Source organism: Populus nigra, chromosome 16 (genome assembly GCF_951802175.1).
Source record: "Populus nigra chromosome 16, ddPopNigr1.1, whole genome shotgun sequence".
In the NCBI taxonomy this organism is placed as follows: Eukaryota; Viridiplantae; Streptophyta; class Magnoliopsida; order Malpighiales; family Salicaceae; genus Populus; species Populus nigra.
In genome coordinates this window covers 5,447,818-5,472,000 of record NC_084867.1, presented here as the reverse complement: position 1 = coordinate 5,472,000, position 24,183 = coordinate 5,447,818, and the positions used below count along the sequence as shown (strand labels likewise).

Below are 24,183 nucleotides of genomic sequence, written 5' to 3'. Positions count from 1 at the left end.
TTGGCCATCTAACTCTTGTTTTCAAATGGTTTTGACAGTTGAAATAGATATTCTGAACATTAGCTTGCATTGTTTACTGACTTGCAATATACTTTCAACAGCTATTATGAAGAATACCTTGATGCAAAATTTCCATTTGGTTCATACACACAAGTTTTTTTAGCTCCTGAGATGATTGTATCCTCAACAAATCTGGGAGCTTCAATGGGTGTCTTTAGCTCTCAAGTTTTATATGATGAGACGGTTATTGATCAGGTGTGTTCACTTACTAATTTTCTAGATCTTGCACACTTTGGATATCCCATGCAAATAGAGTCCCATGAGTACTTTTTGTGTAATTTATGTTTAAATATATTGTCAGAAGCGTTATTTTCCTGTTTAAATATGGGAGCCTATTTGAAACATAAAACATGTATCATACTGATAATAATGTTAAGGCCAACAAGAGTTATTTACAACCATGTAAACTAATTCTTACTTGCCTGGGCATCATTCATTTTGATCTTTTATCCTATCATGCTAATGTTGAACTATTTATGCCTTTTTTTTAACATGATATTGTACTTTTTAGTGTCTATGGCTTGTTAGACTTTTTTGTATTTCTAGTCCTTTAAAAATGATAATGGGACGTTTATTAGAAAAAAAGAAAAGGTATTGGGACTTAACTTGCGAACTAAAGAAGTTTTACAAGAGTGCTACTAGTTAGTTGTTCAAAACCAAGAGAAAAAGATCCAAAGGAGTTTGTTTTACTTCCGATTTGAGGAAGAAATTCCATAGGTTGGTCAACTTTTGTTATTCATTGTCAACAATTTATTGATATTGCCCATGTGTGATGAAATGGTTGAATTAATTTGGAGGAAGTCAAAATCTAGGTTGGACACATTGTGTTTTATAATCTCACTAGGCTATGCAACCTTCGTGTTAGCGTATCTCAAGTAGGTATACTATTGTATAAAAGAAGAATGCCATGGATTGAATCGACTGATCGACGCAACTAATGAAGGCTGAAAAATCATAGTGCGCACTAGAACAAGCCTCTTTATAAAATCATAAGCATCCCATAATGCTTCAAGATTATGGACGCTTCAAGATTATGGACACTTCAAGCTCGTATCTTTTCATCTTGCCTTTAGGTTTTATCGACCCTAACAAAACTAAACTTGAGCAATTTCTGTTCGTTTGGTATACCATTGATCCCTTTGGGAAGGTTAAAGTTGAATCATACCTAATCAAAGAATAGCACTTCGTGACTCTCCCTTTGACCTTGGAATTCATTGAATTGGACAATTCCTAATAAGTGTTGTAGCTTGAGCTAGATCTTCTTCACTTGTATGTAGTATCCGCTGCTTGAGCTTAGGTAGTCTTTTATGCAATTGCATGAAGCATCTCACTATGCTACCTACACCTTCCTTATGGGCTCAAAGCTAGATAGGAATGGACTCAAAGCTCCACATGGCAGGCAACAACCGTCACCCTTCTTGGGCGAAGGAAGGTTGGATTGCTATGAGGAGATTTGATCATGGACAAGTCTGATTTGACTTCTTCATAAGCTAGCCTGATGCCCTAAACTAGCTAATGGTCTTTCAAAGCCTTAGGCTAGTCAATATAGTGAGAAACCACGGAGTTCCGGTTAGCATAAATAAAGGTAGGAAACTAGACTAACCCTCTTGCCTCGTTTCATCCACCAAGTTCTTAGTTCAAAGAAGACGCTTCCAACTACCGATAGGAACCTACTCTTCTTTGGTTTCAAAATTGGTTGATGAACAAGATTTATCTATTGCCTTTCATTGACCTCATAGCCTATATCTGATAAGGACAATCATTGCCGAGGTAGAAGCATGGTTTATTGGATTTCTTGTTGCCAAAACTACGAATTCGCTTGGAGACCTATCTGAGTAGAGGCTGTAGTTTGGTAGTGCTAAATTGATGAAGGTCTTTCCCTTGATGAAAGGGATTGGTTTGTGACATAGGTTGACTCTGATAGGAGGCTTTGAGATTGTGGGCTAGTCTGAATTCTAGGTGCAAGCTGATTAGGTTGATAAAGGGGTCTCATGTGAGACATCTTTGAAGAATTGCATCTTTCCAGCTGAAAAGAAAGAGACAATAATGTGGGAAGGTTTCCCAAGCTTGGGACTTTGATCAATGGGCACTAAAGGGAGGAAGGCCGCTCTTTGTCTTGTGTGAGAGCTTACATTACACTAGCCTATCTATCAATAAAATCTCTTAAGAGAAGAAAGAATAGACGAGTCTATTTAATTAGTCAGAAATCAATATCTAGAAAGTTGCGCCCAATAGAGCGTCAACCTTGAATAGATCCACAAGTGGTCTCGTGAAGTTGATCACTGTACACCTACGATCCTATTTGACTGATAAAGAGAGCTTTCAGATCTTCTTTCTTTTGCTCAATTGTGCGTAGAAAGAGAAGAATGTTATTTTGTCTATTAGAAAGAGAAGTGGGGTAGAGTAATGGTCAACTTGTTAGGCTCGTGCCTTGAAGTTATAGGTTTGAAAGTTTCTCCCTTTTCATTCTCTGTTGGCCAGAACAATACTAATATCAAGAAGAAGATGGGTTGGTAGTGAGGGCAAGCCTCCTTCATCATCAAGGTCCCTTTTTGAATACATCCTTCCTGAGAAGACATATGCGCTTCGATTGCATCCTACTCTTACCTGGAAGAGTGATTTCTTATCTCTCAAAGTATTTTGAAGCTAGGATGAAAGATGTCTAGTAGTTGAAACGACCTTGGTATTTGAGTGATCTTTTTATAACAATGTTACAAGGTCCAGACCTTTGAAGGGTTGATTTTTCCTTTCTAACATTTGAAGAGTCTTGTTATCCTTGCATCTTGAGTGATTTCCCACTTGAATGCTGATAATGTCACTATAGAAACTTTCTCCTTTCATACCTTGGGTGTTAGTTGGATTGAGCAATCATGCAAGGTCTGGTTGATGTCAACATTTTGTTGATATATGAAAGAATCTTTCGACTTTACCTTTCTTTTCTCCCTTTTTTCAAACTTTTACTGTCTGGAAGATTCTTAGGAACCCTTATTAGATGTTTATGGGTTTACGTTCTTTTAAATGAAATTGTATATGCTAAGGAATATGCTTTCAAATCTAAAAGATTAAGGATTTGGGTTATGGTACTCTTTCTCTAGAGAGCACATCTTGGCTGGATTGGTAGTTTAAGGATGAGGAAGCAACGTGGATAGTTATGGGGTTGACAAAGGAGCCACTCTTTATCTAGAGAGCACATCTTGGTTGGATTGGTAGTTTAAGGATGAGGATGCAACATGGATAGTTATGGGGTTGACAAAGGAGCTCTTAGCCTGGATGGTTTTTTTTTTTTTTTTTTTATTAAAACTATTAAAATCATTGAAGATGATCTTGTGATTTTTTTTTCATGAATTTTTTTCTAGCAGTTGATAAGTGTTACTCCTACTTTCATTACTATGTTCCCCCGAAAGATTGTTCTATTGGATTATTTTGGTTATATGACTGCTTAAAGATCTTGGATAGGTCTTGGCTAGTTGACCATGTGTATTGCTTAGTGAGTTATGTGTCATTTATTCAGTGGCTTTATTGTTGGTTGGTGGATTTTATATGTAGCTGGTGGGGAACATGGTGATGGCGGAATGGGGATAGTTAGAAAGAGTTGATGTTTAAGCTGGATTAGAAAAGTCATGCAATTGAGTCACTACAATTTTCTTGCTAGACTAATGTCTTGGTTTACTTGATTTAGAGGTATGTGTAAAGAGATCATTTCTCCTTTTTGCTTAGAATAATGGTGGTTTATATGCTTTTACAGGATTATATAGGGGAGAGAGGTTTAGTTAAAGGGAAGCTGGTGCCTTTAAAGAATATTTCTTTCTCACTAGGAAATCTATTGACATCCTTTTTTTTTCTATATAATGTCAGCCATAGTATTAGTATTAGTATTTGTATTTGCTAGTATTGGTATGATTTACTATCATATATTGCTTCCTTATCTGCATGCAATGTGCATGAATGACAATGGCTCATCTTTGTAGTAGTAATATATGTTATTGATATTTAAATCACCCCTCTTAACAACAAGGGAGACGGATCAGTCTTATTTAGGCTCGAGATTGCAACATTTTATCCCTATTTAAGAATCTATATGTGGTCGCTAATTTGACTTAGAAGGTGACACTCAACAACTGACACTTTATAGCATAAGGTCATTGCAACTAGTATGAAACTTAAACCAATGATTGGATATCTAGGTTAGACTTGCTATCATTCTTGTTAGAGCCCATGGAAATTCATTCATCTACAGGTTTCTTACTCTTAGAGGACCTGTTGATAACTGGGTTTTCTATTTCTATTGTCTTTATCATTTTTATTACCATGCAAAAAAGTTGATAGAATGCTTTGTTTTATCTTTTAATGGAGTCTAGTAAAGGGCTTTTGAATAAGCAATAGTGGGGCTGGAATGTTGCCCAGACTTTCATTTTGAGAATATTTTGATATTGTGGAGGATTTTTTCCTGATTGAACACTTCACTAACTCACTCTTGCATACAAACACGATAATAACCTCTTCTATGTTAAGAAACCTTTCACCTAAAAGAAAACCTACGTGAGTTGCTCCATGTTTGCTGATTTTTCAGCAAGGTGTTTGATTAGAGGTTGTAAAAATGTTCTATAAGGAATAATGTGTTTTATGTTAATGACTTGATACATCTTTGTAAAATAAATCTGTTAATATCTATAAAGAATGTTACAGTCTTCTCCCAATTTTGTTTACATAAATTGGGAACACTATATGAGATTGTGAATTTAATGTGAATGATGTTATTCAGATATTGAAGAAAATATTGCAATATTGGCATGAAGGTGAGAGAATTTAGAATAGGAAACTGTAAACTTGAACTTCAACGCATGAGCTTCGTCACCCCCCCCCCCTCTTTTTTAATAAGTTTTTAATGCTTAGGTAAGAAATTAATTATTTAAAACTTCACTTCTATGCAAAGTTTAATGCATAAAATGTAAATTGGGAGCATTATTTGTTGTCTCTTGTCAATGGCTGTCTTGCATGCTAATTTCGTTGTCTCTTGTCAATGGCTGTCTTGCATGCTAATTTCATTGTACACGTGTTGCATTCTCAAACTTCACCATTGTTTTTGTGATAGGCCATAGACACTAGCATTAAACTAGCTTTTGCACTCGCAAAACAATGGTTTGGGGTATATGTCACTCCCGAGGAACCTAATGATGGTAAGTCTGGTAAAACATGGCACCCTGTACTTGACTAAAATTTAAACAATTTGTATGAATTTTGAAAAATGCCAATTATTTTATTGAGACTCACTTGTTTGGTGCTTATTGTCAGAATGGCTTCTGGATGGGCTTGCTGGCTTTTTGACAGAGTTATTTATAAAGAAGTTTTTAGGAAATAATGAAGCTCGCTATCGTAGATACAAGGTTAGAACATTTGAAGTGTTTAATTTGGTGGATAGGCTAATTGCTTATCCAATAGTGGTCATTGCCATGGAGAGATGTCTTATATGTTGATTTACCATCATTGTTTATAATGTTTTTCTTTTTTATGTTGAGGTGTATCTCATTGGTGTACTTGACTTTGAGTTCTTGCTATTGGCTTGGCTTACATGGATGCATGCAAGCTTTTGATTTCTTCCTTATGAAGCTCATACATGTATTGTTTGCATGGACTCAGGCAATTCTTATATGGTATGATGTGTCATGAGTGAGCATGGATTCTTTGAGTCTGGGTATTATCATTTATCAAAACAACAAATTCTTCAAGCACAATATGTGTAATGGTCTAGAGAGGCTTTTCCATATCTCATGGTTTTGATGCTTTAATATTTCCTAGTTAGCTTAAGTCTTTTAATTGAATTAGTATTTTACTATTTAGAAATCCTAATACTTTTAATGTTGTATCTCCCCTTTGGTGTTTTCATTTTTCAGCTCTTTATTAACTAAAAATCCTATCTCAGCCTTCCATATTCCATAAATATGAAAATTACCCACATAACCGAGGCCTTCCATATTCCATAAATATAAAAAATAACCGCATAACTAAGGTAGAAGAATTTTCCCATTCCCTCATGATATTTGATCTAGAATGAGACTGTTGGAAGATTTGTCTCTTTTGATAGGCATGTTCTTCACTTCTCTCATGCTTTAGAACTTGTTTTGTTTTCTGTTTATTCTAAATTCTTCTTTCATCTTAATTACAACCTGTCTTCTCCTAATGATATAAACTGCAAAATGTTGATTGTCGATGTTTATTTTTCATTTTTAAAGATGCAAGTGAACATTATATTCTGGATGTGCAGGCTAATTGTGCTGTTTGCAAGGTAGATGATAGTGGCGCGACAGCTTTGAGCTTCTCTGCTTCTTGCAAGGAATTGCATGGAACCCATAAAATTGGTCTTTATGGGAAAATAAGATCTTGGAAGTCTGTAAGTTTGTTTCCATATTTTGTTTAAATAAGGAACTTTCATATGCATTCCTTAAGGCTGACTGGTTGATTTTCAATAGGTGGCAATATTGCAAATGCTGGAAAAGCAAATGGGTCCAGAGTTTTTCCGCAAGGTAAAGATCTAGCTGCTTGCACTTTAGGTTGATGCATGAATGTTTTGTGGCATATCACACGACTTTTATTGTTTATAGATGGATGACTTGAACTCAAAAGTGATGCTTTGTGTTTTCATTGATATCAATTTTTGTAGAGATTTCTTGAAAAATGTATGGCATTGGTTATTTATGGAGTGAATTTTTTTTTTTTACTGATTCCATTATCCATATTTTTGTTTATTTTGAAATGCAGATTTTGCAAAAGGTTATTTCCCGGGCTCAAGATACAATCCCTGTCAGATCTCTCAGTACAAAGGAGGTGATTATGTTTTGCCATGGTTATTCTATTCCAAATTTTCCATTTTGTGGATTTACTCTATATTTTAGTAATTACTACTACAGTAGTGCGCAACACATATGTTCAACCTTTTTCTTTAAATAATGATAGATTAGAAAGCTGAAGTATACTGGAGTAAACAATAGATGCCTCCAGATAGCAAAGGAATTTAGCTTTAAAAATTCAGGTTTTCTGTAAAATTTCAATAGGATAAGAATCAATGTATTGAAGAAGCCAATCCATTAATGATGTGAAAATTGTTTTTCAAACCTTTGGATATGGAGATTTAAACCTTTTAGAAAGACTTTCATCTGCCTCAAACTAGATAGTTCATATACAATACAGCATAATAGTTTTTTGTGTGGCACATCTCTTTGCTTATCAAACATTCCTTACCAGCACGACAGAATTTTGAGTCAGCCTGAGTATAATCCAATTGACAGAGAGTAAGAAACCAAACAACACTCTTTACTAGCAATTGTACAATGCAGAAGCGAGTGATTCACTGTCTTGAATTGTATCAACAAAAACAACATTTCTCAACTGCTACGGTCATTTTATCACATTATCCTTGGTTATTAGTTCACCTAATGCTGAAGTTCAACTGAAAAGGTCATTTTTTAGATGGTATACACGCATATACTTTGCCTCAAAAGTATTTGATTGAATTATAGAATAATTGTGCTTGTTTACTAGAAAGATGTATTTGATTTTAGTTTCAGGATGTGTACGTTGCTCCTCATCTTATTACAAGTAATACTTCTTTTAACTGTAAAGCTAACAAATTAGTGAAGAGAAGAAAGGAAGGATTATAGTGTAGGTTCACAATTTGCCTAACTACATATTTTGAAACTTTTTTTTCCCAAGGTAAATAATCTATTAATTTTTGCTGCATAGTGTATTTACATTTTATATGTTACTCTAGTGAATTTTGCAGATTTTTGCTACCATATTGTTCATTCTATTTTAATTTCATTTATTGTGAGATGCAGTTCCGCCACTTCGCTACTAAGGTTGGAAATCTTGAGCGCCCATTTGTGAAAGAATTTTTCCTGCGATGGGTCTGCTCTTGTGGATGTCCAGTGCTAAGGTATATGGTTTGTGATCCACATATTGCTTGTCTATTGGCAAACCAAGATTCAACTCATGAATTGGAAAGCTCATTTATAGAATCATAATTTGTTTCACATCGTGAATTGAAAGATTGAGAGACAATTGAAAAATACATTAGAAATGATAGATGACATGTTACACTTGTAAAATGAAGAAAACATGATCAAAACATGCATCACTTCCTCTATAATCACTTGGTTGATAAAATTCTGCAAATACTTAACGACTTAAGACATTGTTCATTGATACTTTAGTGCATAATGCATCCAAAAGCTAATTTCTAAGTTGTTGAAATATTAAGCCTTTCAGTTATAATATAAAAATATTGTTAGCATCTGTTCTGTTTACCCCCCACTGTTAATGACCTCTTTTTGTCTCCCGCACAACATTCATCTTCTTTTTTCACTGAATGATATCAAGTTCTCTCAAGCAGTGGGTTGGGTTCATGTTTCTTTCATGCAATCTGCTTCCTCTCTATACTTTAACTCTACTCTGTTTCTTCTGATGACTTGGAGCTGCCATTCAGAAACTCATGATTTTTTTCCTGGTTATCTCTTCCTGTTATTGTGATCAATTAACTTTCATTTCCTGCCTGCATTGCCTTATCAATGTCTGATTTGGTGATTTGATTCAATTGTACAATGCAATAAGTGCAAACTGTCTTGAATTGTATGGTTTGTCTTGCGAATAGTGCAATTCCAAATACCTATCTGCATGTAAGGTGTATTATTTTTTTTTTACTTAAATGTGCCTCTTTTTTTGGATTTGTTTTTAAAGGATGGGGTTCTCTTATAACAAAAGGAAAAATATGGTTGAATTGGCGGTGCTTCGAGAGTTTACAGCTGCACCTGATGCAAATGCATCTTTCCTTAACCTTGATTCTGAAAACCGGGAGGGTGATATTGGATGGCCAGGGATGATGAGTATCAGAGTTTATGAACTTGATGGCATGTATGACCATCCGGTTCTACCTTTGGCTGGAGAAATGTGGCAGCTATTGGAAATACAGTGCCATTCAAAGCTTGCAGCCAGACGTTTCCAAAAGCCTAAAAAGAGTTCAAAACCTGATGGCTTTGATGAAAATGGTGATGTACCTGCTTCAGATATGCGCTCCAGGTATATTATTACTTGATGGACATTCTTCTTGATGGACGTAGTTCGTATATTATTAACTGTGTTCATTTCTTCTCCTTTCAGTTTGGAATCCCTGTTGTCATGGATTAGGGCAGACCCAGAAATGGAATATCTTGCTGAAATTCATTTTAATCAGCCTATACAGATGTGGGTAAGATGTTCTGGCTCTTTTAGTAGAAATCTCGCATTTATTTGCATATTATAAGTATAGGTAATTGATGGTGGTCAATGTGAGTTGATAGATTTAAGCAAATGAATTTCATTTTGCTATTGTAGAATTATTAGACTATGAAAATGATATTTCTCTTATTCTTAATGCATGAGTACAATATGTATATATACAGGTCTAGGATTAATCTAAATCCCTAGAATCAAGCTATAATTGAATGCATATAAATCAGCCCTGCAATCAGCCCTATAACTGACAGCCCTATAGTTGACTTACTCTATTTAGAACAATAATCAATCCTATAATTGATTTACTATATTTACAACACTCCCGCTCAAGCTGGAGCGTATATGTTAATCATGCCCAGCTTGTTACAAATATATTCAATCCTAGGACCGCTCGATATCACCCAATTGCCCTGTAGTTTTGACATGACTGGTAGAGATCAAATTTTGCTGAATTTTCTCACGGATGAAGTGACAATCAATTTCAATATGCTTAGTCCTTTCATGAAAAACTGGATTTGATGCAATGTGAAGAGCAACTTGATTGTCGCACCATAACTTCATAGGTAGTGAACTACCAAGACCAATCTCATTAAGCAACTGCTGTATCCATATAAGTTCACACGTGGATTGTGCCATGGCTCTATATTCTGATTCAGCACTGGAACGAGAGACTACATTTTGTTTCTTACTTTTCCACACCAAGTTTCCCTCAACAAAAACACAATAACCCGTAGTAGATGTTCTATCAATTTTAGAACCTGCCCAATCTGCATTTGAGAAGCATTCAATATGAGTATGACCATGATTTCTATACCATATACCATGCCCTGGAGCTCCTTTAAGATAACACAAAATCTGTTCCAAGGTTGCCCAACGGGTGGTTCGTGGGGAAGACGTGAACTGGCTCACAATGCTAACAGGATATGCAATGTCAGGATATGCAATGGTTCACGCCCTGGTTCATGAAGATATAGTTTAATAGGAAAAAAAAGTTCAGTATATGAAATAAAAATGTTGTAGAGAAATAATGTTAGGCTATTATCATGCATTAAATTAATACTAATTAATGTGAGTAGTTTATATTGAATTCTGTTATGCAAAACACATACAACTAATTTATGAAACCAGGAGTTATAATCCTAAAACTATCAATTACAATCAGTTCTCTCTAAAATATTATCAAATTAAGAACATACCTAATTGTCTAATACGAAATTTGCTTATATATCGAAGTCTATTTTTTATAAATTATTTGTCTTTTCAGAAAAAAATACCTTTCATAAGGTATTATGAAGTCCAATGGTATATAAGAATTTAAAAGAAAATAGAATTCTACTAGATATCATTGAAGTAACTGGTTTAAGAAGCTAGTGTTCTCATAAAGCATCCTTAAAAAGGAGTATCCTTTTGGTTTCCAAATCATTGTGGTTACATACAATTATATCTAATATTAATATTACTTAAAAAATTCAAGTGATTTTCTTGTAATATTTTAAAATATACCCTGAAAAAATGTGTTAATCCTGTAATAATGTTATTTTTTTTAATTACTTTTGAATGTTATTTTTTTAATATTATTTGAATATTTGAAAAACATTTTTAGAATTTAGACATTGTTTGTGAAATCTTCATACAATAAGTCAACTCATTCTCATATGACATTTGAAATTTGCATATCAAAATTAAGACATTATCCCATCTTGAAAAGATTGTCTTATAAAACACATACTATAAGGTTTATTACAAGAGCATACAATAAGTTCTTAAAAGTCTCATAAATAACCAGTATGCTATCGATCCATCACAAATTCAAACTTTCATGTGTCATATAAAGGAAGCAACCACAAATCTAAACTCTCACGACATAATGTCACTTGTCAATCATATAGCCACACTCAACAACATTCATAAATATAGATTGGATCCTTTTTCAGTTGAGTAATAGATGTGGTGAGAAGTCTTGATACTTTATCACATGATTGATGCTTATGCACATGTGAGGAACTATATATACCCATTTTATCTGTAAATAGTAAAATGTAAAATTTATTTTTGTAGGATACAAGATGATTACCCTAAGCATGAAGTCATTTATATGAGTTACTTTTGTGCTTGTATTAATTTGTTTTGAACATTCTACTTGATTCTGTTGCTTTTCTTGTTGCTCCATAAAATTCTCTTGTAGTAGCTGCAATTCTCTTGTAGTAGCTGCTTTGTATATCAATTGGTAAATAACCTTGTAAAAGTTGGTAATGTAAATCAGATCAATCAATTAGAGAGGGATGAAGATGTTGTTGCACAGGCACAAGCAATTGCAGCATTAAAAACTTTACCACAACTTTCCTTTTCTGTTACAAATGCTATGAATAATTTCCTCAACGACACCAAGGTTTTACTCTCTCTCTTGCTTGATTTTGATTCATGTTTTGAATGGAATGTGAAAAGTTCAATGGTGTTTTGTTCTGACAAGGCCTTTTGGAGAGTTCGAATTGAGACTGCATTTGCATTGGCTAATACTGCTTCTGAGGTACTGTAGCCACTTTCCACACTCCTTATATACATATCAAGAACTTTTTATCATTAATGGAACATATTCCAAGCTTATTTGCAAAGAGGGTGTGTTTTTTTCTCTCCCTAGTTTGGTGTTTGCTTCTCTTCTTAAATTCAAACACACTTTATTTATTGTACTAAATTTAAATCCCATAATCAGAAACACTTTTTAGTAGCAACCTAAATATGTTTCTTGTAAAGATGCATTTCGATTCACCACCTGAACTTTCTTGAACTTAGGGATCATAAAGACATATTTTGCATGATTGTTTTAAGGTAGTTGGGTGAAGTGTTTTTATTTTTATTTTTATTTTTATGGATTAACAGGAAAATGATTGGGCTGGCTTACTCCATTTGGTGAAATTTTACAAAAGTCGAAGGTTTGATGCAGCTATTGGACTCCCCAAGTGAGATTCTTAACTCTTGTGGTCTGACTTTTGGCAAGCATGCTGGAATAACACCTTCTTAACTAATTTTGTCTCCTGCCTTGCCAGGCCAAATGACTTTCATGATTTTCCCGAGTACTTTGTTCTTGAGGTAATGCAATGAGGTAGGATATGTATTGAGTTTGTGTCAGATTTGATGTGTGCGTGTGATGCAGGAATCTTTGAATACAACACCTAAATAACTAAAGGTTTACTAGTTATAGCTGTCTTGGTGATTTGGAAGCTTGGGAATTTTTTATAGGTTAGGCAGTTAGGCTAGGTTATGTTCTGGGAAGTAAACAAAATCAAGAACTACATAAAAGAAATACCTAGCACCACAACAAGGTTCTTAGAAATCACTCCTAGGAATTCTAAAGCATCACAAATAAGAGAAGCTGCAATCCTCGTATATGACTCTGTCATATATCAAAATATGGGATCATAACCTGTAATCCAATATATCCCAATAAAGGAGGTGCCTTAAAGATGCGCACCTAGGAGAGTACCTTGAGTGGTGCTAGCTAGTACTGTAATGGTGAAGTAGTGCACTGGCCAATTCTTTTAAGACCACATAAATACCTTACTGAAAATGAAATTACATAATGACTTCTGAAGATCTTAAAATTACAGAATTGACCCCAACTTAGAAAATCAAATAGAAAACACTGCTTTTTATATTGGCATCATCAATTTAAGATGTCTATATTGAATTTTCTTCTTTCTTTTTTTGAGGCAAGCATGCACAAGTTAGCACTATTGCAACAAATGTGAAGTCGAACAATTACCCCAAGAGTTTATAGACCTGAAAAGAAATCTGCAAAGAAATCTGGAAGTATCTCATATGAAGCTTGAAGTTATTGCTTGCATGTTTTAATTATCAGTTTTCTATTTAACTCATGATTTTTAATTCAATTAGTTTTTTAGTATTTAGGAATTCTAATACTAGATGAATTTTATTAATTATGTAAGTTTTAATTTGGAATCCTTTCCTATAGATGATTTTAGGAGTAATACAAATAGGGATGTCTAGTTTATTTTATAGAGATTAAGACTATTATTTAGATTTAATAAAAATACTTGAGAATTGTCTCTAGATTTCTCTATAGTTAGGTCTATAACCTTGGAGCTTGAGAACTCTAGTTTTATCTATGCCATACGCCGTGTCAAGTGGTATCAGAGCGGATCAACATTTGGATCAATGGCGAACCGTGAAGAGAATCATTGGAGGCAACCATCTCCGTAACAATGATTAGGGGATGCAAGCCTTTTAGGATTAGTTAGATTGCCATTCGGTAACAATATTAGCGTTATAGGTGCAAGTGCAAACTGAGTTTGGCGACATCAACGCCATATTTGATGACCTTACAACCATGCTCAAGGTATTAGGGCTGCGTGTAAACATGAACCAGTGAAGAAGAGAGGCACACTCCAAGGATGATGCTCGCGACCAACCTGTACCTGAACTATTTCGTGCAAATTGTCGTGGTCAATATGAATTTTGGTATTCATCTGATGAAGAAGATTGAGATGAAGGTTGCTAGAAATAATATGTATGATCAAGACTACTGTATGAAAGTTGAGATTTCTTCTTTTGGTGGTGATTTAGGAGTAGAGTTTTTTTATTGGTTAGCTACACGTGATCGATTTTATGAATATAAGGAAATTTTAGATTTGAGAATGATAAAAATTGCAGAGTTTAAATTGAAGCATGGGGCATTAGTTTGGTGGGATAACTTATTGGAGGTGAGAGGGTAGAAGACCTGTTGAGAGGTAGATTTTAATATGTATGATTAACTTTTGATCCATAAGTATTAGAGGTGTTCCTAAGGTTACCGAACTGTGTAAGAATATACAATGTAATTTTTGCACTTAGTTGAGCGAAATAATCTGCATGAAACTGATAGGCAAGATGTTGCTAGATAGGTAGAGGGGCTGAAACCTGCCATTGGAAATAAAATTGAGCTTCAAATGCTGTTGAATTTTACTGATGCATGAAATATGGATTTAATGGAAAAGATGTTGATGCAAGATGAAACTGATATGAGATTTGATTATCAAAAGAGGGTTCCTATTGTAAAGCCTTGATTTAATGGTGTTGTGAAGGGTAAGTTGCCACAAACAAATAGTCAATCCAAGCAAGCTATTGTTGGCTCTGGCAATGATAAAATAGAACCCAAGCAATTCCTAACATGGATAACCAAAAGAGAGATAATCCCCATGCTAAGCTACTTCTAATAAAGTGTCATAGATGCAATCAGGAAGAGCATATATCCGATGTATGTTCTCTCAGGAGGCCTATGAACATGGTTGAATGTGAGGACTGAAAGGGTAGAGAAGGTATAAAATTGTATTCGAAAGAGTGACGTGAACTTGATAGTGAGGGTGTGTAGGAGGATGATGATGGTCAAGCCTATGTGGTGAGACGATTGCTCCTGACACTAAAAGTTGATGAGATATGACAAGCCTTTTTGGTACTAAGTGCACAATACATAAGCTTTTGACCTTATTATTGATGACATTAGCTATGAGAATATTATTGGTAAGGAAACTGCATTTAAAATTGAAAGATGTAAAGGTTTTTTTTGCATTTAAAATTGAGTTTGAATATTGAAAAACATCCTAAACCATGCACTGTAGGTTGGATTAAAGAGGTACCAAAAGTAAAAGTAACTGAAAGATTTAAAGTTTATTTCTTTTTTTTATAAGCAAGTTTAGGGATGAAGTTTATTGTTATGTAGTTGACATGAATGCTTGTAACTTGCTGTTTAGTAGGCCATGACATTATGATGTAAATGCATGGCATAAGGGATGAGAAAACATCTATAGTTTTGTTAAGGATGAGATTAATTTTACTTTGATGCATTTGAATGGAAATTCCCAACTGCAAGTTCGAAAGGTTGGAGGATAAGCAATCCTAACTATTACCAATCTTTGTAAAAAATTAAGACAAATATAAAGGAGATGAAGAAAGTACATGCTTTAATTGTGAAGTCCTTGTTGTCTGAAGAAGCTGACAAGGCAATAGAGGTTCTTGAAGCTATTAAGCCTCTATTGCAGTAGTTTGAGGAAGTTATTCCAGATGAGCTACCAGATAAGATACCTCTCATGCGTGATATCCAACAGATATCCAACACTAAATTGACTTAAAACCAAGGGCTAGTCTTTTGAATTTGCCGCATTATGGAATGAGCCCAAATGAGAGGGAAATCTTAAGGGTGAAAATAGAAGAATTGTTGAGGAAAGAGCTGATTAAAGAGAGTTTAAGTCCCATGTGTTGCCCCTTCTTTACTGACATGAAAGGACGGTAGTTGATGTATGTGTTGATATTCGTTACTTTAACAAAATCACTATGGAATACAGGTTTTCACTTCCACGATTGGATGACATGCTAGATTAGTTGTGTGGTGCAATAGTCTTTTTGAAGATTGACTTGAGATTCGGATTCGACCAGGGGATGAATGGAAAACAACTTTCAAGACAATGATGAGCTGTATGAGTGGTTAGTCATGCCTTTAATGTTAATGAATGCATCGAGCACATTCACAAGGCTGATAAACCAGGTTTTGTGACCTTTACAAATAAATTCATTGTGGTTTATTATGATGATATTCTTGTGTTCGATCATAATGAAACATCATATTGAGCACTTAAAGAGTGTTCTAGAGGTATTGCTGCTATAAAATAAGTTTGGATGTCAACTTGAAAAAGTGTAACTTTTTCTTGGGTTTTGTTGTAGGAGCTGATGGAGTTGAAGTTGATTAGGAGAAAGTGAGGGCAATTCGTGTTTGGCCCACACCTAAGATAGTTAGTAATGTGCAGAGTTTATGGCTTGGCTATTGGAGATTTATTCAGAATTTCAATAGCATTGTGTCACTAATCACTGAATGTTTGAGAAAAAGGAAGTTTTAGTGGGGTGAGGAAGAACAAAGTTTTGCCTTAATAAAGGATAAGCTATGGAATGCTTCAATGCTTGCTTTACCCAACTTTGACAAGTTGTTTGAGGTTGAATGTGGTGCATATGGAGTGGGCGTTGGAGTTCTTTCCTAGGAGAAACATCCTACAGCCTTTTCATTGAGAACTTGAACGAAGCTCGCTTGAAGTGGACTACCTATGATAAAGAACTTTATGTTGTGGTAAGGGCTTTGAAAATTAAGGAGTGTTATTTGATTAACAGAGATTTATCTTATATTCAAATCATGAAGCTTTGAGGTCTCTGAATAGTCAAAGAAAATCAGTATGGATACGATGTCCAGGTGGATTACATTCCTTTAAAAGTTTAGTTTCATTAGGTGAAGGCCTGTATAAACTATTCACTTTTCGTAGCGAGATTTTGGTTTTGAGTGTCTGAAGGAGTTGTACGTTGAAGATGCTGATTTTCAGGAGACACAGGAGAAGTGTTTCAATGGTCGAGCTAAAGGAGATTTCTATATACATGATGGTTGCTTAATGAAAGGTAATCGATTGTGTATCCCTTGCAGATCCTTATGTGAGAAATTGATTTGAGACTTGCATGGTGGCGGATTATAAGGTCATAGAGGAAGAGACAAGACAATGCCGACTTTGGAGGATGAGTATTACTAGGCCCAGCTCAAGCGTAATGCAAACAAATTTTGTCAACACTGTTTTACTTGTCAAACAGCTAAGGGGTAATCACGAAACCCTAGTTTATACATGCCTTTACCTTTACCTAATTATATCCGGGGAGATATTTCCATGGATTTTGTGTTAGGTCTTGCACGAACCTAGCGAGGAATGGATTTTTCTTTTGTTGTTATGGATATATATTTAAAGATGACACATTTTATACGTTGTGAGAAGACTACGAATGCGAGCAGTATGGCTAGACTATTTTTCAGGGAGATAATTGAGGTAGCATGATATTCCAAAATCCATCAGGGAGATAATTGAGGTAGCATGATATTCCAAAATCCATCATGTCTAAAATCCATCATGTCTGAAGGTTTCTTAGTCATTTTTGGCTAACTTTGTGGAAGATGTTTAATTCCCCTTTGAAGTTTAATAGTACTACTCATCCACAAACTAATGACCAAACAGAGTTTCTAAACAGAACTTAGGGCAATCTAATTCATAGCATCTGGGAGATAAGCCTAAATAGTGGGATGTTGCATTGGTCGAGGCAAAATTTGGTGACAACAATTCCAATCATAGTGCTACTGGTAAGACACCATTTGAGATTGTGTAAATAAAGCCTCCCAATCATGTACTCGATCTACATTCTTTGCTCAAAGCTACTAGGTTTAGCAAGTTAGCAAAGAATTTGGTTGAACTGCTGCAAGCTATCATTAAGAGGTTAGGAGGAAACTAGAATACTTAGTTGCTAGAAATAAGCACATAACAAACAAGCATGGGCAAGTTAAATTGTTTCAAGGAGACATGGTGATGATTTTCTTGCGCAAGGAGAGGTTTCCAGGAGGCATCTATGATAAGCTGAAGATGAAGAAGTATGGTCTATACAAGGTGGTGAAGAAAATCAATGATAATGCTTATGTTATTGATCTTTCAGATAGTATGGGCATATCAAAGACCTTCAATCTTGCTGACCTTTACAAGTACTTTCTAGTTATTAAACTCAACTCGATGACGAGTTTTTCTCAAGTGGGGGAGATTGATGTAAAACAATTATCCCAAGGGTTTGTTTACATGATTGACAAGGCCAAGCTTAAAAAGAAACTCGCAAAGAAACCCCGAAGCATCTCATACGAAACCTTGTTTTAATTATTTTCCTAGTTAATTTTGGATTTTAATTATTTATTCTCTACTTAGTTTAGAACTTTTAATTTAATTAGTATTTTATTATTTAGATATCCTAATGGTAGATGAATTTTATTAATTAGTTAAAGTCTTAATTAGGAATTCTTTCATAGAAAGGATTATAAGACTAATATAACTAGGAATGTCTAGTTTATTTTATAGAGATTAAGACTATTATTCAGATTTAATAAAAATATCCGAGAAGTTTTATTAGATTTCGCTATAGTTAGGTCTGTAACCTTAGGGCTTGAGAACCATAGTCTTATCTTCGCTATATGCTGCGTAACATGTTATTTGAGAGAGGTTGAGGTGTATTATTATTTTAATGTTCTGTTGTTGAGAATGCCTTATTATTTTCCAAAATTAACTTGTGTTCCTTTTTTTTTTAAAAAAAAATCTGATGATTGATTGACATGTTCTTTTTATTATTCTCCAAAACTTAACTTCTATGTGGTGCATTATTATTTTAATGCTCGGTTGTTGAAAAATGACTTGTTATTCTCCAAACTTAATTTCTGTGTTCTTTTTATTGTTAATTTCTGATGATTGATTGATGAGTTCATTTATTTTTCTTGATAATGGCTTCTTTTTATATCTAATATTTTTTTTATAAAAGAAACAAATTTCAATTCAAATTTTTCTTTCAATAGTATTTCCTTTTTCCCCAGAAATAAAGGTTACTTTCTTTTAGACTTTTCCTCACCGTTTGAAGACTTACAGCATCCATTTGTTTTTGTTGTATTCAGGCAATTCCTCATGCTGTTGCTAAGGTCAGGGCTGCAGATAAGAAAAGCCCAAGAGAAGCTGTTGAATTTATTTTGCAACTTCTGAAGGTAGGGTCTTCCTTAGCATCAATTTGAATCCTGTTTGCTTTTTTTTTTCACCCTCTATCATTTGCAATGCGAGAAACTGTTAAAAAATATTTGGATTGATGGTGCATTATTTTTGTTATTTGCAAGCATGTTTACCAATTGACTTTTGTAGTGGTGTATCAATAAAATTGATGAGCAGATTCTTGCTATAGATCGCAAGTGAAAACTTGGGCAGGAGGTTAACAGGCTATTGTGTGTTTTGTAATGTTTACCAATAAAATTGTGGTGGGTTGGTATCCTTGCTTGTCCTCCGCTGGAGGTTCTTTCATTTAAGCCAAGGAATGGATAGTCTGACCAGATCACAATTTGAATTGTCAATGGAAATAACATAACACTGAACTTTAATCTTCTCTAGCCAAAACTAACCTTGGCATTCTTATATTTGAGTCATACTATAGCAAGGATTGTAAGGGGAGGGAAATGTGGAGTGCAACAATGCCACTAGCTAATCCTGGGGGTTCTTATAGCCCATTCTTTGGTCAGTATGCAGTCAATGATTGCCTGAACTTAGAGCCTTCTCTTCCTTCATCAGTATTTAAAGTTCAGGCATGCAAAATGCCCTATCCAATGTCATGTTCTTGTTTGCATTGATTTGTTGCATCTCGCCAGCAAAATTCTCTAGATATCAGCATATTGCACGCCATTTTTCTTCGGAAGCCCATGTATAATCCATGCATAGTAGTTGCTCTTTTTGGGGTCTTGAGTGCCCTGTTATTTAGTTCTTCTCTTGTTTCTTCTCTTTACTTGTTGGATATGCTCAGTGGTTCAACCAGATTTGATTTGGTTCTGTTGTGTCTGGCAGTATAACGATAACACTGGAAATCCTTACTCTGATGTGTTCTGGTTAGCTGCACTGGTCCAGTCAGTTGGTGGACTTGAATTTGGGCAACAGGTTTTTCAACATCATTTTCTCACATGCTATAATTTGTTGACTCATGACAATACATAATTTCTGGTGTTACTTTTCAGCCTTGTATAAATTTTGAAGTACCTGTTATTTTGATCCCTCGATGTGTTCTGTTTTGTTCGTTTGAGCGTGTTCGACGCAACGCTTTGTCTCTCTTTGGGCTCTCACTATATTTTAGTCACAAATGTATTAAGTTCTTAGGAAAAGAAAAGTTATGGAAGGATGAGATTGGAATTCTTGGTCATGGACTTGTGGGAGCTTCTGAGAAGCAGCTATGTTATATTTCTCCATGCCTCCACTTTTGCAGAAAAAATAAATTATTATATTAATGAAAATGTGTAAGAATTCCAAGTCAAAATGGAGAATAAGCTATCCACCGTGGAAAGAAAGCTACAAAACAGAAAGCATATAGGGCACTCCATGCCTGCTGAGTATCAGCCAAGGATACTCCCCTAAAGCACCACCCAAAAGTGTGTCCTCACATATCAAATTTCTAGGAGTATATTGATTCGCAAAAACTCTTGCATTTCTCTCCAACCAAATATGCCAAAAATTTGCAGACTGTATTGCCATAAAACGTGACAATCCTTCTCCCTGATTTCACATAAAATGTCAACATAGATTCTGCTACCACATGACAAACACCGAAGATGTATCACCATAGCCAAAAAATCTATGCTGCATGTCCATTTCAAATGCATTAATAATGAATGACTGAGACTACCATTTACGCTTCCATTTGTTGCTTTATGTCAGATGACAACAATATTTGCATTTCTTTTTCTTTCTACCGGGCTTAAAAGTTAACAGTTGGGTTTTCCTAAGTTTGGAAGTTCAATACATAAGTTGATCTGGCATCAAAGTTGTGTTTGATGTCTGGGTAGAGAGATATTTGATACCTATATGTTGTGAAGTTCTGCATTCTGCCTTCATATACAATTCTGAGGGCTTTAACTCTTGTTGCTTCTTTAACCCCTGGCAGACTGTTCTCTTTCTGTCCTCCCTTCTCAAGCGAATTGACTGTCTTTTGCAATTTGACAGGTGCATTGGCTTCTAATTTGTGGGATATTTTTATGTCTTTTCTGATAGGTAGTTTATTGGAAAATACTTGTTAGTGATTGAATATTTCTTAATGTGTTATTTGCTAGGCTGATGCTGAGTTATAATGGGATCTTGACAATCAGCTGTATTCGAACATTGACACAAATTGCATTAAAACTCTCAGGATCCATTCATCATGTAAGTTTTCTACTCATTCAATCGAATCATGGATTGCTTTCTAAACATTTCTTCATTCATACATATCATTCATTACTTGCTGCAGGATCATGTCTTTGAACTTATTAAACCTTTTCGGGATTTCAAGACAATATGGCAAATTCGAATTGAAGCCAGTAGAGCACTCCTTGATCTGGAATTCCACTGCAAAGGCGTGGATGCAGCATTGTCATTATTTATCACATATTTGGAGGAAGAACCGTCATTAAGAGGTTCTGCATTATTTTTTATGGAAAAAAAAGAAATGAAAAGTTTTTTTTGGTTCTTTTGCATGTTTTATTTATCTCCATGGTGTCCTTGTGCTTTATTTTTTGCGTTTTATAATGGGTCTTCTTTACTTGGTTGCAGGGCAAGCAAAACTTGGTGCACATGCCATGCGGTTATGTCAGATACAAGATGAATCCGATTCTGAAGATTCTATCAAGTGTACAACTCTATTGGCTTTGATTCGTCTACTTGAAGGTCATATCGGATTCAACAATACCATTCTTCGGCATCACTTGTTCTGCATTTTACAAATCCTTGCAGGAAGGTGAGTACTGATTTCTTCCTTTCCAAGTTATGGTTTGTCAGTCATAGAAGTCAATACAGGTTGGGTTGTCCAGCCCAGCCTAACTTCATTTTAGTAGGCTTGTAAAGATTCATCATTGTTGCCGGCCAGGATCCAAACCCAACCAAATCATCAGGGTCAGCTAGGCACCCTATTGCTTCCCTTGTATTCTTAATCTCAAAGTCAGTAAAGTGAGGGTATATCTACTCCGAACCCATGAATAGTGAACCACAAAATAAATTTAACTCTCTCAATGACTTGTTTATGTGATAAATATAGTGTGCTGGTTACTCCACATTTTAATTAACACCATGAAGTCTAAAATCATTGGGTAAATGACTAGGGATGCACACTGTTTGTTTTTGCGTTTAGAACCGTGTTTAGTCGTGTTTCAAAAGTGCATTTAACTTGAAAAAACATCAAATTAATTTTTTTTTTCATGTTTTTTGATGGTTTTGATGTGTTGATATCATAAATGAAAAATAATTCTGAAAAAAAATCATTTTAATGCATTTGCAAGCGAAAAACATTTTTGAAAAGCATCATTCACCACAATACTAAACACGGACAAAGTTTTTCAACCAGGTTGTAGTTGTCGTTCATGATAGCTCAAAATCCTCATTATTATGTTCTCAAGATTCCATTTTGGTCAAGGGAAATTTTTTAGTGGAGCTTTTCTTATTTTGATTGTTAGAATTCATGTGTGCGCACGTGTTGGGAGCATTTACATCGGAAATAAAATTTTGATATATTAACGTTAATTGTTCCTTTTCAGGGCCCCAACACTTTATGGAATTCCCAGGGATAGAACATTATGTATTGGCGACTCAGAAACTTGCAGTGATCCAAGGAATATTTTTGCAGGTCTTGTGACAGAAACAAAGCCCCTGGAACCTCCTATGGAGATTCCAAAACTTGCACAAGATAATTTTGCCTTTCCAGAGGCTATAAAGGAAGCGGATATAATTTCCAACAAAGATCAACATAAGATGGATATGGCCATTCCAGAAGGTCTCAATGATCCAGATGCGATTTCCAACAATCATGGACAGAAAATGGATCTGGCCATTCAAGAAGCTTCAGAAGAAGTAGCTGTGCCTGAAGCTTCAAAGGAAACAGACATCCCAGTAGCTTCAAAGGAAGAAGATAACATCTCCAACAGCCATGAGCGCAGACGGCCAGTTGTTAAGATCAGAGTCAAACATTCTGCTGCTTCCAGTAGAGCTGAGGAGACTGATATTCAAAATGTTGAGAGATCCCAAGGTGGGCACCATGAAACTGATCGTGGGGCCAGCAGCTCTGTTTCTGTGGATGCACCCCAGAGGATTTCAACTGAAGCTGTGAGTATTAGCTACCAAAATCTCGACGAAGTCAACTCGTGTCTTGACCATGGTTCTCGGATGAGTGCTAGCATTGGCAGTGCAAAATTAGCAAGTGATGGTGACAATTTTGGAAAGGAACTCCAGTGCACTGCTGAATCAAGTAAAGTTTCTATGCACCCTCAGCCTGATGATCCATCATCACGTAGAGTCATGCAAGATAACCTTGTAGACACTGATGCACAAAGGTTTGCTAGTCTACAAACCCTCTCAGTTGAAAGAGTTAATCCTGATGGTGGTTCATTGGGTATCATGGCATCTTCTTCTCGAGGGAAAGAAAAGGAGAAGAAGAAGGATAAGGAAAAGAAGCGGAAGCGGGAAGATCACAAGGGGCACCGTGATGATCCTGAATATTTGGAGAGGAAACTGTTGAAGAAAGAGAAGAAAAGGAAAGAAAAGGAGATGACAAAGTTGCTGAGTGGTGGGGCAAAGGCTACATCAGTGGAGCTGCCAGGTAAGAATGAGAAGCCTACTATTAAGTTGGCAACAGTGCCATTGAAACCAAATCAACCCAGTGAATCCAAAGCAGTGGCCACGAACATTGAAACGAAGCCTGAGCCATCAGAAGGTACTTCTTCTGTTCCCAAATTTCGAATTAAAATTAAGAATAGGACACTTAACAGTTAGTGCTGTATGAAGTTATTAGATATTTCCTCGTAGAAATTGCTCAGATGGAATCCCTCTGAATTTTTGGATCTTTAGTCTGTCCATGTCAGGAATTGGGTATTAATGTAATCGAAACCCATCTCTGTTGAAACAATTTGTGCTTGATTTTTATTTTTTGAAGCTTTCAAGCATTGACTTAGACTTGCCTGTTCTGTTTCCTTTTTAGTTTCAGTGACTTAAAATTTATTAGGAGCTAACTTAGTTGAGGTAATGCATTAATTATCTGTATCCATGATACTAGAAAGGGATTGGAACGTGTTGGTTGTGAAAGTTATTTTTATTGGATTCTACTGCCATAGCCTGACACCGTCAAATTTCTCTGATCTTACTAGCGGTCTCTGTAGTTGGTGTTACTATTTATTAGGGGTGTTCATGGTTCGGTTTGGTTTAAAATAAAAAAACCAACCGAACCAAATTACATTAATTTTGTGAAATATTAACCGAACCGGTCCAGTTCGGT

General features: G+C 35.3%; 1 protein-coding gene across 3 annotated transcripts in view; it reads left to right on the top strand.

Moving 5' to 3' along the window:
* Positions 1 to 23,862, top strand: part of LOC133676199 (transcription initiation factor TFIID subunit 2) — a 29,616-nt gene extending 5,754 nt beyond the window's left edge. For 2 of the 3 annotated variants that reach the window (XM_062097815.1, XM_062097817.1), the window contains 20 exons: positions 102 to 255; positions 5,153 to 5,237; positions 5,353 to 5,444; positions 6,323 to 6,448; positions 6,528 to 6,581; positions 6,817 to 6,882; positions 7,893 to 7,990; positions 8,791 to 9,129; positions 9,211 to 9,298; positions 11,588 to 11,713; positions 11,795 to 11,851; positions 12,202 to 12,281; positions 12,369 to 12,411; positions 18,818 to 18,904; positions 19,746 to 19,835; positions 20,833 to 20,891; positions 20,999 to 21,089; positions 21,175 to 21,340; positions 21,477 to 21,660; positions 22,454 to 23,862. In XM_062097815.1, the coding sequence (XP_061953799.1) occupies positions 102 to 255; positions 5,153 to 5,237; positions 5,353 to 5,444; positions 6,323 to 6,448; positions 6,528 to 6,581; positions 6,817 to 6,882; positions 7,893 to 7,990; positions 8,791 to 9,129; positions 9,211 to 9,298; positions 11,588 to 11,713; positions 11,795 to 11,851; positions 12,202 to 12,281; positions 12,369 to 12,411; positions 18,818 to 18,904; positions 19,746 to 19,835; positions 20,833 to 20,891; positions 20,999 to 21,089; positions 21,175 to 21,340; positions 21,477 to 21,660; positions 22,454 to 23,684 (3,316 nt within the window). In that variant the 3' untranslated portion in view covers positions 23,685 to 23,862. The remainder of the gene's footprint in view (positions 1 to 101; positions 256 to 5,152; positions 5,238 to 5,352; positions 5,445 to 6,322; positions 6,449 to 6,527; positions 6,582 to 6,816; positions 6,883 to 7,892; positions 7,991 to 8,790; positions 9,130 to 9,210; positions 9,299 to 11,587; positions 11,714 to 11,794; positions 11,852 to 12,201; positions 12,282 to 12,368; positions 12,412 to 18,817; positions 18,905 to 19,745; positions 19,836 to 20,832; positions 20,892 to 20,998; positions 21,090 to 21,174; positions 21,341 to 21,476; positions 21,661 to 22,453) is intronic. The other variant, XM_062097816.1, reaches the window with a different exon arrangement.
* Positions 23,863 to 24,183: the final 321 nt, after the last annotated feature.